This window comes from Alligator mississippiensis, chromosome 1 (assembly GCF_030867095.1).
Source record: "Alligator mississippiensis isolate rAllMis1 chromosome 1, rAllMis1, whole genome shotgun sequence".
Taxonomy (NCBI): domain Eukaryota; kingdom Metazoa; phylum Chordata; order Crocodylia; family Alligatoridae; genus Alligator; species Alligator mississippiensis.
In genome coordinates, this window is record NC_081824.1 from 364,474,447 (window position 1) to 364,492,053 (window position 17,607).

Sequence of the window (17,607 nt, forward strand, 5' to 3'; positions counted from 1 at the left end):
GCACTCATGCCTGCCTGGCATTTGATGCTTCTTGCCACCACTGCTTCTCCCCCCCACCACCCTACCCCACCTCCCACTCCTGCTGCCCCACCCTGGGCCCCTGCTGGCCCTGTGACCCGAGCTCACTCCTCACTGCCACTCACCGTTTCTTGCCGCCGCTGCTGCTTCATTGAGCACTATAGCGAAACTGGCTCAGCACTAAGTGAAATCAGGTATTGATTTTAAATTAGTGTGTCGCAGAGCACCTTAGTGCCTGCTCCTAGAGAGGAGAAACTGCCAGGGAGCAAGTGAGCACGCCCCAGCCTGACATAACAAGCCCAGCTGAGGGTTGCCCGGGTAATGAGCGCAGCTGCCGGTTGCCGGAGCAACCAAGGGGAACCAGCTGCCTGTAGGAGGCAGGGCCTGGCCCTTATAAAGCTCAGGGCTGAGGCTAGGCTGGCAGTTCTCTGCCAGCAGCTGGAGAGGCAGGAGCTTCCTCAGCTGAGATATGGGGGAGAAGCCTGACTTGCAAGTACAGTTCACGATAGCCCTGAGAGGATGAGCACTATGGTTTAGCCAGGGGGCTTTATGTTTGCATTATAGCCAGGAGGCTCTAGTTTATGTTTGGCTCTGTTCATTACACCCGGAGGCTTGGGTGAGGCTGTAGGGGTTGGAGGAGGCCTCAATCATAGAGGGCCCCATGCTGGTGTGGGGTGCCCTAGCGCCAGGAGGGCGCACTTGGCCCTGAGATTTACAGGGTGGAGTTGTGGGCTCAGTTGAGCTCAGAGAGGAGCACTGACCTCAATCACAGGGACCCCAGAGAGTGTGGGGTGCCCTAGCGCCAAGAGGGCGCATTAATTTCACAGCGCCAGTGAAGGCGCAGCTTGCACGCCAGCGCAGGAGCAACTGGTGGCAAGGAACGCGGCCAGTGGGTCGCGGGCGCAACCAGTAGGTTGCAGACGGGGGACACAGACCCCAGATCGCATGCGGGGTACATAGACCCCAGCCCCAGAGCGAGGGGCGATTTCATTGAGAAGCCCCGTGTGGGCATGGCGAGCCCCAAAGAGGGGGAGCGCCACTTTGTATTATTGAGAAGCCCAGTGCGGGCACGGCGAGCCCCAAAGAGGGGAAGCGCCATACTGAGCAGCCCTAGAGAGGGGCAATTACTGAGCAGCCCTAGAGAGGGGCGATAGTGAGGAGCCCGAGGCAGGCAGGCCCTAGAGCGGGGCCATATTGAGGAGCCCGAGAGGGGCCATATTGAGGAGCCCAAGGCGGGCATAGCGAGCCCGGCCACAGGCTAGTGCGGCAACACCCCTCAGACCGAGGCAAGGTGCTGCAGTTGCCCCTGAGAAGACGGGGAGTAGCAGCGCGGTAAGCCGGGGCCAGAGAGGGTACCCGTGCGGTTGGCCGGAAGGGCCGAGGCCTGCTAGAGGTCCCTGAGCGGGACCACACCGTCAGGGGAGGCCCAGAGCGGGCTGAACGAGAGTCCCAGTAAGAGGCTGGGTACCGGAGAAAGCCCAGAGTGGGCTACACTATAGAGGAGGCCCGGGAAGCAGGCGTACAGACCTAACAATGTCCATTACATCTGCGAGGCTTGGGGCGTGGTATCAGGGGAGGTTGGAGCCACACATAGCCCATAAGGCTAGGGTGTCCGGAGAACACCCACCATATCAGGAGACCCCAGGGGGTCCGGAAGAACCATGGGGACAGAGGTCCTGAGTAGCCGTGTCCAGGGAGTCATAGGCAGCCTCCCAATCATATTCCAGCAAGACATGGCGGGCAAGAATCAGAGGGTGCCTTGGGCCGACCTGACACGGAGCAAGGGACCTCGAGGAGATCATGGCCCTCCGTGAGGACCCCGCCGTGACATAGTGCTATAGCGAAATAGTGCTAAGTGAAACCGTGTTAAGCAGGGGTTGCCTGTAATGATTTAGATCCATAATCTTAGGTATCTTCTTTTGAAGTTTTTAGCCCAAGTGACCAAATCACAAAAATCACTACCAGAACTCTCAGTCTCAGAATGCTCTATGACAAGGTAAACATTTAATTTCTTATTCCTAGAAATGATCAATCCCAGGTTTGAGATGAACTTCTGTGGTGGAACAGGGTTTAGAAAACTGTACCTGTTCTGAGTACTTTAGTTTCCCTTGGTTGCCAGTTGCTAAATTTAATTAGAGACTCAGAATATACTTCATTCAGTAGATAATGTTTCCTGTTTAAAACCATCAGTACAAATAGAAATCTGATTTCATAGCATCTCTCTCTGCTGCATGCTATTTTCAATACTAATAAGAAAAAAATGTGCTTAAATAACAGAAAATGCTGTGCATAAGGTGGTGGTAGTTTTCAACAAATAAAAAGTGGACATTTATAGTACAAAAAGGCCATGTGATAGACATATTACTGAGCTTCAAGACTGCAAAATATTCCCTGAAAGGTCAACTGCCTCCCCATTTCTCAAAAAGGTACAACTAAAGGTATAGCTTTAAAACCTAAATTAACAATTTAAGTGAAACAGTTGGCTATAGTGGAAATGATAACAACTCCTAGGCTCCAACAGCTGGGAACTGCAACAGCCATTTACGGTTCTACCAAGATCATTCACAATCATGTCTTTTTTCATGACAAGACAGCAACACCAGCCAAAAGAATGAAAAACAAGTCATTACAACAGCTTTTAACAGGCAGATGTTTTCCAGGTTTTTTTTAAGCTTCATAAAACACCTTTGCAATTTTGATAATCTAAGCCTGTAGCCAATGTTGCAAATGGGTTACCTTCTACAGCCTAGTTCTTAAGTATACAAGCCTGTTTTTCCTTCCTGCAGGCACTTTAGGCTTATAAATGGCACCTTTTTGTATCCTGAAATATGAAGGGGAGCTAGTCTCCAACTTTCCTGTCACTTAATGATCTCACATAAAATGAGGTCCACAAAATTTTTATTACCACCACAGTTCAAATTCACAGGTGAAGCACCACCAGGGAAAGGATGTATACATGTCTTTTGCTTCTGCTCTCCTAATTTTCCAGGTGCAAGAAACTTTTGCATTTAGTCTTTAACAATTAGCTTAACTCACATTACCCATCCAATCACAGGGAGTAAGTTAGAGCTTGGATGACTCCAAGGGGAAAAATGGAGATCAAGACATGCTAAGATCAACTACAGAAGACATTGTTTGCAAAATTACTTGTACAAAATTAAAAGATAAGATGTGTTTTCTTTCCTTTTGCCTGTGAACAAAATTTAGCCAATCAACAATGGCCTCCAAAAGCAATTTTTTCCTACATTCATAATGACATTTTTTCACACTAATATATATTTATTCTGCCACTGACATACTACGTATTAAACTCATCACAACTAAGCAGCCCAGATTAAAAAAAACAAAACAAATAAAAAAGGATTTTGTATGCTACAACTGGTTTCTGAATATATAAAAATTTAATAATTCGTGACATGCCAAATACAGTGCTAATAAGCTTTGTCTGTTTCCCTAAAAACAATTACTAGAAACCATTCACTTGCCACAACTTAAAATGGGAAAACTAGTAAAGTGTAGGTCAAATTGATACTTTGTTTCAAGTACAGTTAGCCTTGGCAGAAGATTGTGCATGTCAAATAACACTTGTATCTTTTTCTGAGTATGAAAATAAGATGTTTTGAGAACATTTTACAACAGTATTTGGGTTGATTTGTTTAAATTAAAAGGCAAATTCAGCTACTTAACTCTGACATTTCATATAAGAAGCAGCTCCGCCCTTCTCCATTTCTATTTTTAATTTAGTGGTAGCTGAATTAGCAGAAAAGGTGTGCTCTTAAGTACAAGTGCCCCTTTACAAGATCTCCCAGGTTTGTGCATGTCTGTGCAATTTTAATGTAATAAATAAAATATCTTAACAGGAAAAAATCTTAAATCTCATCCCTAATGCTTTATGAAACTTTAAAGATAAACAAATGTAAATAGTATTTGAATTAACAGTTTGAAGTCTTTTACCTTCTTGCAATCAAGTTAAGCAAAAAAAAAGCCCCATACAAATAAAGAAAATTATACAGACAATCATGTTTCATTCATCAGAACTAAAGGACATAATTTTTCTGAACTACATACCCAGTATGTTCATTTAGTAACTTGCAAGCATGTGAAAAAAAACCTATGTAAAATGATGTTTGGAATTTTACATACTAGCCATGTTATTCCTGATTGACTTCAGTGGTGCTGCTTCCATTCTTCCGAATTGTGGTTCTTTTTATATGCCAAATCATTGGGAACTTTATTTCATAGTTTCTCATTTAAAACAGTCACAGACAGAAATGTCACAGAAATGTCCAGGATGTTGTGGATTTTAACAAGTCATCATAGCTATTTCCTAGACTCCACTACAACTAAAATTAATTGCTACTGAAATAAAATTAAAGTAATTCTGTGATGAGCTATTTGTTGTACAAATATCCAATACTTGTTTCTATTGTGTGAATAACATACCCTAGGTTGAGCCCAAAATCAGTAAATCTAACTTATCCTTACAAAATATTTCCCCCCCCCCCATCATCTACCCAAAGAACCCTACTGACAGTTTAAGGAGTGGGAATTAAAAGTTTAGTACCAAGTCCACACCAGATAAAGCAGTAATTGTAGTTATACAGTACTGGAAATGTAGCTACAACATAGCATGACAGCTTGTTAGTGTTGAAAATATATAAGGTCTTTGTAATTGTGCCTCTGGAATGCCATCTGTCTTGAATTACATCCACCTGGGATCATGTTTCGATGACCAATATGGACAGATTACTGGAACTTTAAAACCTCGCTTTCTTTGTAATTGACATTTAAACTGTTTGAAGTTTCTCATTAAGTCCTTTTTACAAATTAGGTGCAGATGTATGAAGCTAAACGTACAGTACTAAGGGAAATTAGGTCACCTGAAAGCTCAATATAAAAGTATCTATTAACTGTTTAAATGCAATGAGTGCATTAACATTTGGAGATCAATCCTGGATTCTAAATTCTTCAAAGTTTCACCACTGTCTTTTCAATACTGCGGAGCTCCCAATTCTAGCCATATTTAATTAAAATAACAGTGTAAAAGAAAGGAGGCTCACTTATCCAGATATATCCAGTCCTGCAGGGATGCAGAAGGGAAGGCAGAGATCACCAGATCCTAGTCTATCCAAGGTTAACAGACAACTCAAACTTATGCCAGCTATGTTAGAGCTGGAGAGCTCAAAGGTAATAAGTAAAGCAAAGTAAATTAAAGGGGGAGGAGGGAGGAAAAATTCAAGAAAGAGCCAATTCAAATTTGGCTCAATAATAACAAAGTTAGCCTCTCCATCCATTTCTTGCGTTGCTTTGCAAACTTCCTGTGCTTTACAGCCTGACAAGCAGAAGTGGGAAGAGTATGTCTCTAATCATTATTTTACTAAGTGACACCACCCCCTTGGGATAGGTACTCAGGGCCCTGGACAAGCGCTTCAAACCTAGTCTGATTAACAGTTAAAATGCTGAATAAAACATGTTAACACTCCAAACAAGATGACTTAATTTAGAAAGGGACTAGGTGGGGAAAGGAATCTTACACTGGTGTTGTGAAAGCTTAAAACTAAACACACACCTTATAAATCAAACCCAAGAACACCTTGTTTATATAAGTAGGAAAGGCTAAGCCACAGTAAGTGACAAGAAGAAAACCCCACCACAGCTTGGGGGGCAGAGAATAATAAACTCCATTATGAACTGGTCCAAGGTGGGATGATGGAACACCTAGAGAAGGTGCTAATGTCCAGAAGCATCTACCTGCCAGGATGAGGGTTAGAGGTCAAATCCTGCCAGTGGCTTCTCCACCTATGGCTTTAAAATCCTCAGAGCTGACTTAAAAACATCATCTCACCACTTCACAGGCAACCAGTGTAGAGAAACAGGACAGACACAAAGGCTCAATCTCACCAGCTGCTGAGCACCTCCTTGTAAGAAAGAGTGTGTGCCATTGTTTCCTGTTGAAATCAATGGGAGCCAGAGGGTGCTTTGTGCCTTGCAAAATGCATCTAGCAGCCTACAGTGTCATGCATAGCTTGATCCTGAACTTCACTGGTGGAAAGGAACTCAGGATAAATATGAACACAAACTGTACAGGTGAAACATTTCTGGCATCACAACTTGTGCAGTTTTCAGTGAGCAGGGCAAGTGCCAAAACAAGGCAAAGCACTACTCGCAAGCATGGCTATCAATAAGCAGGGTACAGAGGAAGAGAATGCCAACTCATTCTACCTGGAAAACCACGCATACACTTGAGTGGGGCTGTCTTCAGGCTGCTGGACTACTTCTTCCTCTGAGATATGTACTGTCTGTCTACCTGAAACTGCAACACTTCCACTTATTACCCTTCTCACCACACACACACTTTCCCTTAACACCCCCATTTTGTTGAGCTATTATAATGAAGGATCCTGGTTTTCTCTGATAAAAAAATCCCCAATTTTCAAATTAAAAAAAGCAACCCAAAATGTTTTCCTGTGATTAAAATGAAACATCACATATGCATGTATGTATGTGTGTGTGTGTGTGTGTGTGTGTGTGCGTGCGCATGTACACAAAAGATGTGTGTGTGCATGTGTACACACTAATATAAGTGGTGTTTCATTTTAATCATGGGAAAATGTGGATTTTGGGTTACATTTTTTAATCCAAAAATTGGGGATATTTTTTTAATCAAAGACCATGATCCCTGATTATAACTCACCTTGAGAAAAGAGTGTAAACTTTCAACGGGTATTAGTGTTACTTCCAAAACAAGCAAGCAAGTCAGGTCCTCTCCTAGAACTGGAAAGATATTTCTAAATTTGGACTTTATCAACCCATAATTTTGGGAATGTCTTCAAAGAACATGCATCCCAGGGAGATTCTAGCGCTGATGTATGGAGGGTCTTATTCCTCACCCATCACTGTCTTTTGTTGAATGGGGCGCTGGAAAAGGGAAGACCTTGGGATAGGAGAGGCATCCACTAGGGGAGATGGACTTAAAAGGCAAGGGAAACAACTAGTAAAAGAAGAATGAAGCAATTTTACATCTGACAAATGAGAAAAAAAAAAAAGGAAAAGAATATGGAAATGGACTAATAGGAAAGCAAGTAGAGTCTGTTCCAGGGCATTACACAAGGACATGTTTGGGAAGGGGAACAGGAGGCGGAGTCACTCAGCTGCCAGTCACAGGAAGAGACTGCCAAAGGAAAAAAAAGTTGGCACTGCTTGAGGAGTGTGTATTTGTATCAAATTCTACTTAGTTTGGATATGATTTGTCACATATATTAAGAACTAACTCAACATCTTCAAGTCAACTCACAGAGTCCTTGGTGCTTTGACTGGTTTTTCCAGTGAACTGATCGTGGGCAGCATTACCAGCATTCACAACTGTTTAAAACTATTTTGTTCCAAATAAAGCACTATCTAGCTTTTACAACTTCCGGTGGGTGATATTATTTTAAATGGCTCAAAATAACCCGATATAATATGGAAACTCTGATAAATGCTCTCTAGCTATTTATCCAGTTTAAAAGGTTTTTGTCAACAGGAAGTCACGCTTTCTAACAAAATTCAACCCAGACCAGAACAGCAACAGCATGCTTTTTTACAATGTGTCAAACATGAAATCCATGATCCTGCACTAAGTGTTCAGGAAAGGAATACCCTGTCTGCTCAGGCACTCATAATACTTCACTGATGCTCTCAAAATAATGACTGTAAAAATCCTGAACAAAATATGCTATTTATATTTTATTTGGGCTCATTTAAATGTTTCAATAAAGAACCAAATTATTTCTTGACTAACAAAACAAAAAGGAACTGTAATTTCCTGGAATAATTTCAGTTTTCATTGCTTTAGCCCCCTCCAGTGTTCAATCTATGAAAGACAACATTGATAATGGCTTTTAAGTAGCCAAAAAACTTGCATTCCTAGAGAAAAAGGGAAAGAGGCAGTTTCCAGTAGTAAGATAAGAGGGCAGCAGGGTATGAAAGCGGTATGTAAGTCTTCAACACTATAAAATATTCTCATCTGAAAGGCAGTAGTTTTAAACCAGCTATGCTTGCTCTCTGAACAAGATCTAACATGAACATAATCATTTACACTCCTCTAATAGTTTTCATCCACTAAGCCTCATACTACCTAAAAAATCTGTTATGCTTGTTTTACAGACAAACTCAAGTAGAGTTTTGCCAATGGCAGGGTTTTCAAAGGGTTTTTTGTTTGTTTTTTACCTATAGGTGTTCATTTGACTCAGAGTATTTGATCTGACACATGATTTGTGACCTTGCAAAGAGTTGTCACGTGTTTGAAAGTAATGGTCTTTCAAACAGTTGAACAGAACAATCCTTCTATGCTTAAGTGTGCAATGTTGAAGCTAAATGAGATTTTGTGTGGGACATGCTTTGTGTATAATTTCAAATGGTTATATGAATAATATATATTTTTTCAAACAAGGCAAATGCAGTAGTACCCTCAAAAGGACCATAGCAATGCCAAGTCCCCACTGTTTTCATTGTACACCTGCCCAAGAAGGTGTCTTTAAAAGGGTTTTTTTAATTGAAACAACAGGAATATCACATTTCCCATCTTCTCAGCAAGGCAATTATATCACAGTGACCAGAAGGGGGAATAACAGCAGCTAGAAAAAAAAAGCCAGCAGATCACAAGAACCCATAGTAATTACTGCTCTGAGACCTTGAACACCCACTGTCCATCTGGGTGTTTATTCCAGGCTTGCTGTTATTGTTTCCATAACTATATAAACTCCTGGTCGGCAAAGACCTGAAAATAGGAGATAAAGTTGTCTGCCATCATCTAACATGGCCTTCGTAAAGTAGGGCTGTCCAACTGGCAGCCTGCATGCAGCCTGCAACCAGTCAGTTCACAGTCCTTGGGCTCCCATTTGGACTCCACTACCCCAGTTGCTTCTGGTACTACTGCCACTGGGATCTCTGGGCTCCTTTCTCCAGCTTCTGCTGTCTCCCCCTGCCCCTGGGAGTAGGGTGGTGCAATGCAGCAGGCTATTTGGTAACTTACGTGAAAGCATAAAGTGATCTCAGATCAGTCACAGCAGGACTTATGTCATCTTCACAACTCCAACTAATCAGCCATCTTGACTTTATGGGCATGAAGACTAAAACTATCCTGTGGCTCACAAAGGGTCAACAAGCTCACGGCAGAAGAAGACTTGCAGAACAGTAGATGGACATCTTTTTTGACCGTGACGTAAGCTACAGGCAGTTTTTAAGAAGGTAGGAATGTCAAACTGTGTGGCTTTTTTCCATACCTAATTTTTTTTTTAATGGAAGACTTATCTCTGGTACAGCTAACAGGGCACCTTTCACATTCACTTCATGTGTAACTATTTAAGAGAAATTGCAGCACCTCAGTAGGATATATCATAGCACTTAAGAAGCTACCAAGAAACTAAAAGTTGACCACCTTTCTGTCCAGTTATTAAAGCAGGTCTAATCTCAAGGGAAGTAAAATAGTAATAAAAAACATTAAATATGGAGGAGCTCATTTCTTCCAGAGCTGTTTGTGAGCTGAGAAGTTACACAAACTGTTAGGAAAGCACAGCACCTGTTTTATTCATAATAGATAGGGCACAGTGGGCAGCAACTATCTGGCTATGTTAGAGCTCTGGCTCCAAGAAGTAGGGCACAGGTCAGTCACACTAATTCAGTAGCTGTATCAATTTTAAGATTACAACTTGGCAAGGATATTTGTGTGGTAATTGGAAGAAACTAATTTATTTCACTTTCCTTCTTTTAAATGGCACACATCACAAATGTCCCTTTCAGGATAAAAATAGAGCACAAATAGGCAACAGTTTCAGCAGGGGAAGAGGCAGCAAGATCTTGTCCTTTGAGTCAAAGATTTTGCCAGTTGCTCCGTGGGTTTTTTTGTCTGACAGTGGTCTCCAACCTTTTTAAGCACAAGATCACTTTCTGAATTGAAGTGCAACCCAGGATCTGAGCTGTGGCCCCTGCCCACTCAGTGGCGGGATGCACATGGCATCACTCGGGACTCAGAGATCAGTGTGCAGCGGCAGCTGCCTCTGCCCCATACACAGATCGGGGGGGCATGTGGCCCCTGGGCCTCTGCCAGGGTATGCACAGCAGCAGAAGCCGCACCTCCCAGGCAAGCCACCCGTGCTCCAATTGTCCCGCCACCTGGCCAAGCCAGGACCCCACTCACTCCAACCCCTGCCTCTGTCCCTGACCCACTCCCTCCCTCACTGTGGATGCCTCAATCTGCACCCCCTCCCCCTTCCCTCCCCCACAAACTAACCTGCTGGGCTGGGAGGAGGGTACACGCATGTGTGCACACGCTCAGTCCCCCCAAATAATTTTTTATCCCTCCGCCTATGTGGGGGACTGAGACTGAGACCGACTGTCAGAGGCTTCATGATCGACCAGTCAATCGCAATCTACCAGCTGGTAACTATTGGTGTAAGAGCCCACCGAAGCATCACATGCATGTAAAAGCAAAAAAGCTGCAATTTTTTTCTGTGAGCTTAAAAAGGACATGCCTCATTCGAGTTGCAGCACTGGCCAACATGCACAACTGTAAAGTTGGTCCAATAAAAGATATTACCAAACATATTGTGTTTCATGCACTATCATTCATGACAGCTCCACCAGTCACTAGGGGTATGTCTACATTGCAGTCACTGCTGTGTAGGGATGTAAAACTTGCCCAGAAGGGAGGGTAAATACTTAGTTTGGCCTGAAGTCTAAACTACTGTGGCTAGACTGCTACCAGGACCAAAGCTACCTCATTTAAAGGTAAAAAAGCTCTTTTCAGAGCTTGTTTGCTCTCTCCTCCTCCCAGAAATCAGAGCCTCCTGTCTGTTGTACTCCTTGCACCTTTTCATTTATGCACTGGCTCCACTATGTTTCAGGACCTCGTCAGCCTCATACAGGCCCTAGTCAAGCTGGCAACTTGCCCAACTAGGAAGGAGGCTCTGGCTAGGAGGACCCCCAGAGACTGTGGAGTCACTTTTCTGTCCCTGGTCCGTTCATGTTTCCAGGCAGAGTTTCACTGGGCAGCGTCCCTGGCTCCCTGGACTTGAGGGCCACTGAGCACTGTCTGGTGTGCTTTGCTTAGTGCCCCCCTTGCTGAAGAGATTTTGAACCTCTGACCATCATGCCTGTCCCTATTTTGTCTATTATTTGTCCCAAGCAATCAGTGATGTGCCCTTAATAGCCCCCCTCATTAAGGAGAGGGGTGGGGGTTTCTAGCTGTACTTGACGGGCTTTGTTCCACATTCTGAAATGACATATCAAAAGGCCTGTCTGTTGATGGCACAGATCTTTGTACCTCAGTCTTCCTCCAGTACCGAGGAGTAGTCTCCTGCATTCTACTCCTTCCCCACCTCTGTTTTTGCATTTCTTCCATTTCCCCTCTTGAGAGTGATGCTTCTCCCAAGCAGTAGCCAAGTGAGACACTACACTGTGGCCCAGAACATTCCCAATAGTAGCTGTGAAACTTGATCAAAATGTCACTATCGCCCTTCCATCCTGCACCTGCCTGGAAGAATAACAAACATAAACAAAGCCATTACTGGCAGCCACCGCATGAAAACACTTGCATGCATTTGCAAGGTTATCTTTGTAAGTGTAAGAGCCAGCTACTTGGACTCTAATTAAAATCTTTAATCCTGAAGAAATTGCATGAAACCTAGATCTTCCCCTAATAATCAGGGGAGCATCCTGCAGCTCACGAGAAACCAGGTATTTTCTTTTTCACACACTGTGTAAAGACAGTGTGGAACTCATTGCCACCAGATGCTGAGGAAGCTGGATTCAAAAAGGGACTGAACAAATTCTTGGAGGAAAAGGGTAGCAGTAGATATTGAGCATGGGAGTTAGGGGTACGGCCTCTAAATTAGAACTTCCTAAAACTTAAATGCTGGAGGCTACAAGTGAGAGAGAAACAGTGGAAAAGCACCCTGGTCACACCCAGTTCATTCTCCCTTTTGGCATGCACTCTGCCACGGTGTGACACAGGCCTTTCAATGTGCTGAAACATGGGCCAGAGCCCCAAAGTAGAGCCATAACACCCCTCCCCCACCCCGATGAGGGGAGCCACAAGGGGCACATCAGTGATTGCTTGGGACAACAAAGGGACAAATCAGGGATGTGAGTGAAGGTTATAAATTAAAAACAAGTGCACGAAGGGAGGACACCAAGCAGAGCACACTGGACAGTGCCCAATGGCTCTTGAACAAGTCCAACAGTGTGAGACAGACCTATTTTTTGCCTTACAGCAAGGTTTCCCAGCCTTTTTCTCAGCACGAACCCATTTAAACGTTGGAAATGTTTTGCAATTCCAAAACGATGCAGACAAGATCAACAAGGAAGGACTTATCAAATTTCTGTTTTTGTGTCTTGCACTCCTTTTGTTTCTCTCTCTCATCCTTGTCATTAGTTTTACTGCTAGAGCTTGAAGCAGAAACTTTTCAGAGAAAAGCATCAATACTAGATTTCTCTGTCAGGTAAAATGTATCTCGGCCAGCCAGTATCAACATACTGATTTTAGCTTCCTGAAACATACAAGTGCCTTGCGCCAGAGTTGCAACTGTAGTGCATGAATGAATACATGTGCGACAGTTGCATATTTATAAACAGGAAGCGTATTCACCATAATCAGTTGACACCGTCAAGCATCTTGCAACCCCATTTTTTTTTTTATCATTACAACTCCAAATGGTAGCACGACCCAAAGGGTGGAAACCTCTGCCTTATAGGATTGTGGGTCTAGGCCCACCAAGTTAACTATTAGCCTCCCTTAAACAGGAAGGCTACTGAGAACACAGCAACTGATTGCTTGGGAAAAATGGTAACAAAACTGGGATGGGAGTGAGTCAAAGGTTAATAGTTAGTGTGCCAAGGGGGACACCGAGCAGAGCACACCAGACAGTGCCCACTGGCCCTTGAATGTGTCCAATGGTGCAAGGCAGGACTTTTAACACATCAAAGAAAGTCACGGGCACAAGCCCACCAGGGAAACTATAAGGCCACATTAGTATTGTGGGCCACTAGTGACATGTTATAGATGACTTGGAACAAATAATAATGAAAAGTAGAGATCAAAGGGTAATAACTAGGGTGTCAAGAGGGGACACCAAATAGAGCACACCGGACAGCACCCACTGGCCCTCAAACAAGTCCAACAGCGTGACACAGGCCTATCTGTCACCTTGAGGGACATGGGTCTAAGCCCACCAAATAACTTATTGGCTTACCTCAGGCAGGCTATAGAAAAGATGACAACTGATACTAGGGACAAATAATGAAAAAGGGACAGGAGTGCTGGTCAAAGGTTCATAACAAGGGTGCCAAGGGGAGATACTGAATAGAGCACACCGGACAGTGCCTACTGGCCAGCAAATGAGTCCAATGGTGTGACACAGGCCTATTAGTCACCCTTAAGAATGTGGGCATAGCCCACCAAGCATCTTATTAGCCCCCCTGAGGCGGGAAGGCTACAGGAGAAGATGCCAACACATTCTGTGGGACAAACGATAAAAAAACAAAACAGGGATGAGAGTGCTGGTCACAGGTTTAAAACAAGTGTGCCAAGGGGGCACACTGAACAGAGCACAACGGACAGCACCCACTGGCCCTTGAATGAGCCCAGCGGTGTGACACAAGCCTCTGATGAGCCTTGATGAGATCATGGGCTATTGCCCATCATGGGAAACTATAAGCCTTTCTTACTAAGGGAGGCCACTGGGGACACATCACTTGATTGCTTGAGAGAACCATAAGGAAAACAGGAACGGGAGCGAGATCATAGGTTATGAACTGGGGCATCAGAAGGGAACACTGAACAGAGCACACTGGCCAGCGCCCAGGGGCCCTCCATTGAGCCCAACGGTGACACAGGAGACTGGGTAAGACGGCGCTCCGGTCTGACCCAGTCAGTGGCAGCTCTTCTGTTCCGCCCCACGCCCTGGGTCACCGCCCGGCTCGCTGCCCTCACCCATCCCACCGCCCGCGGCCCTAGTGTATTCTTCTGTGCTAGCACCACATCCGACTGCAGCGGCACACAGGCACCTCGCACGCTGGCTCCCTGCTCTCCAAAGACATAAAAAAAAAAATGAAATGGCTCCAACTGCTTGGAGAAGGAGCTGCCAGTGACTGCCCCCTGCGGGCTTTGCAGCAAGTCACCTTGGAGCACCGCAACCCCACGGCGGTCCCGGGACCTCCAGCGGGCCAGGCTCCCGCTGCACCCGCTTTCCTTCCGGCACTCGGGCATGCCCGGGTCTGCAAGAACAACCCGGGGAAAGCTCCGCGGTGAGGACCGGGGACGGCACAGGGCAGCTGCTGTGGCCACACAGGGCTCAGCCTCCCGCCGCGACGTGCGAGCGAGGCTGGAGCGCCCCGTGCCCCCGCCGCCAGGGGCCCGCGGCAGCCCGGCGGCGCGAGCGGACCTGGGTGCGGCAGCAGCGCGCGCAGCGGCCCGGGCCGGGGTCTGCCGGGGGGCGGGGCTTAGGGCATTGTGAGCTCAGCGCCCCCCACCCGCCCCATCCCGCGCCGCGCCGCGCTCCAAGCGTCACTCACAGTCTCCGCCCCCCCAGGTCCGACGCGGCCCGCAGAAGCCCGAGCGCTGCCGCCTGCGCCACCGCCATTGTCGCCCTAGCCACGCCCCCCACCGCCCATTGGCCCAGGAGGGGGGCTCCGAACCTGAGCGCCACGCCCCGCCTCCCCCCCGCCGAGCGGGTTGGTCCGAAGGGAGGGGCGGGGCTTGTTCCGCAAGTGGCCTGTGACCCGTCCGCGGGCGAAGCGGGAAGGGGGTTACCGGCTCGGTAGCGCGGGTGGGGGCGGCTGCTTCGCAGTGGGGCTGTGGGCTGAGCGGCCCGAGGAGACTAGCTGGCATGGCACAGCTCGGCCTGCTGTGGTGTAGTCCCGCCCGTGCCCTGGGCTCAATAAAAGATAGCACCGCTGCCCCCCCCCCCCAAAAAAAGAACCCCAAGCAACTCCCTGGGCTGAAAGCAGAGGGCCTTGCAGGCGGGATCCCCCGTTTTTTATCGTGTCAGCCCTCGCCCACATTTATGGTGCGATTGGCCGGTCAGTCACACTGTATAGGGGCACCTCTACACGTTCATTCATGCACGTTAAATACTGCACGTTTCATTTAGTACTTCCTTAAGTACTAGCTGAATAAGCACAGGAGGGCCAGTGCATGGTTATTTAAGGACACTTTCTGTGCATTAGCACAGAACCAGGGATCCTGGTTTCCCTGATAAATAAAATTCCCCACTTTTTTGATTAAAAAGTGAACCCCGAATCCACATTTTCCCCCCCATTAAAATTAAACACTGCTAATGTGGGCATGTGCCCCCCCCCCCGTGCTCCCCCTATGCATTGCCTATGATCTATATTTGTATGTGTATAGATAGATATAGATCATAAGCAATGCATAGGGGGATCTATGTATATATAGAGACATCTATATATTAGTGGTGTTTCATTTTGATCTGGGAAAAATGTGAATGTTGGGTTACTTTTATTCCAAAAATAGGGGAATTTTTTTTTCTTGGAGAAAACTGGGATCCCTGCTAATAGCACTTCACGGTAGCCTATTAGCACGGTTTTTGACATGACACACCACTGAGCAGTGGCCATTTGTACATGCCACAGGGGTTTACTTCAGTTTTAATTCTCCCTAAACTGAAGTGGTGGGTATTTAAAAACACTGCTTCAATTTAGGGCAAAGTAAACCCCCATGGCATGTACGCAAGGGTCAGGCACAATTCTTACCTGCTTCTCTGGCAGTAAGGAGGGGAGGACAAACTGCCAGTGGGTCAAGCGGTGCCTGAGCTGCAGGGGGGGAAGAGGGTTGGTGGTTCTCTCCATGGCAGCGACGGCATCCCCAGGTGGCACCCGCCTGTAGGCACCTGGCCTGGGCGGTCGTGCGGGGCACCTCAGCCGCGGAGAGAAGCACCGGGCCCCCACACAGCTCAGGCAGGCAGGCAGGCTCTGGGGAGAAAAAGGAAAAAAAGAACAGGCTCTCTGTTTTTTTTTTTTTTCCTTTAGTGGGGCCTGCCTGCACAGGGCCCGGTGCTTCTCTCTGTGGCTCTACACCTCAGACATGTTTTATTTTGCCGTGTCCCAAAGTCATTTAACACACAGTAGGCCACCGCCATGTGTAAACAGCTGCACCATTAAAGGGGTGCAAAAGGGTATTAGGCTGCTTTAAAGGCCAGTTTTGTGGTGTGAACAAATGGCCAGTATCATTAAGCTAATGTGCAGTAAGCGTCTGGTGTAGATGCACCCTAAGTAACATGTCAGCTGAGGCTTCTATGGATAGGGGGGCACCAGCAAGAGCAGTGGGGATTGAGCAGAGCCATAGCTGTGGTGATGTGTGACACATAAATGCTCCCTCACTCAGACTTACAGCAAGTAGGATGAAAAGACAGTGTATGTTTGTGCAGGGGATGGTGCTGCTGAAACCAAAAAGGACTAAGGATTAGAGGGGAAAAAATCTCAGTTTTTGGAGAGAAGATAATGGAAAGAGCAGTTCTGGTTCTCTGTTCCTTATAGCTTATAGTCAACTTGAAAATATTAATTTCTATGTCATTCTGCTCCTGTGATTCAAAGTGAATGAAAAACCTTGATCAGGCAATTTGTCCAAAAAAGAGTATTTATTATAAAATCATAGAAAATGAGAGTTGCAAGTGACCTCAGGAGGTCATCTAGGCCAGCCCCCTGATGGCTATTTTTTTTCTGGCTCTTTATTTGCTAATTTTACCAGCTGATAAAAACCTAGGTTGAAAATGGATCAGCATTACTGTATGTGATGGGCTAGCTGGCAATGACTTAGCCAAGGGGTTTTGAAAGGGCAAAAGATGATTGAAGGACATGATTGATGATCCCTTTCCTCACCATTCAGGCCCCAGAGACTCATCCTCCATGTCCCCTGATTGGCCCCTTGGGTCACCTGGAGGGGCATAAAAAGGGCAGCATGGCTGACTCAGGGGAGACCAGTGAGGAACTACAAGGAAAGAGATTGAAAATGCTGGCAAAGAGCTAGGCCAGTGGGGCGGGAGCAGTTGCCCCAGAAAAGCCTGAAGGAGTGGGACCTACAGGCACCAGTTGGACCCTCAGCAGCGCGGCATGCAGCAAGCAAGAGAGGCTCCCCGCTGGGCTCCAGGATTCCCTACGAGACGCTGCAGCCAGCAGGAGAGGCTCCACAGCTCCAGCAAGGATCTGAGCAGTGACCTGAGAGGTTCCCAGCTCTGCTTCCAGCTCCTCCAATCAGAGGCCAGGCCGCTTGACATGAGGTCGGGGCTCCTGGAAGGTCAAGACTCTTTGCAGGCTGGAGCAATACCAGCACTGGTGGCTGTGCAGTAGATCCAAGTTCAAGTCCCAGTTGGGGTAAATGAAGTAACAGGGAGAAATCCATGTTGCAGTGGAAAGGAGTCTTCCCTCTTTCTCCCCATCCAGGTACCTAGGTCCTATATTATTTGACATTTTGTGCCTTTTATATTTCACCAACCAGTATTGGTTGCTCTGATGTTTGTGTTTCATATTTTGTTAACTTTGTCTTTTGTCAATGATTGTAAGTGTCTAACCTTTGTTGAACCTTGCCCCCTTGGG

The 17,607-nt window shown here is 46.2% G+C and overlaps 1 protein-coding gene across 1 annotated transcript in view; it reads right to left on the reverse strand.

The window, feature by feature from the left end:
- The window catches only part of CLYBL (citramalyl-CoA lyase), a 273,555-nt gene extending 258,880 nt beyond the window's left edge, over positions 1–14,675 (reverse strand). The window contains exon 1 of the mRNA XM_014600281.3: positions 14,569–14,675. Within this exon, the coding sequence (XP_014455767.1) occupies positions 14,569–14,636 (68 nt within the window). The 5' untranslated portion in view covers positions 14,637–14,675. The remainder of the gene's footprint in view (positions 1–14,568) is intronic.
- Positions 14,676–17,607: the final 2,932 nt, after the last annotated feature.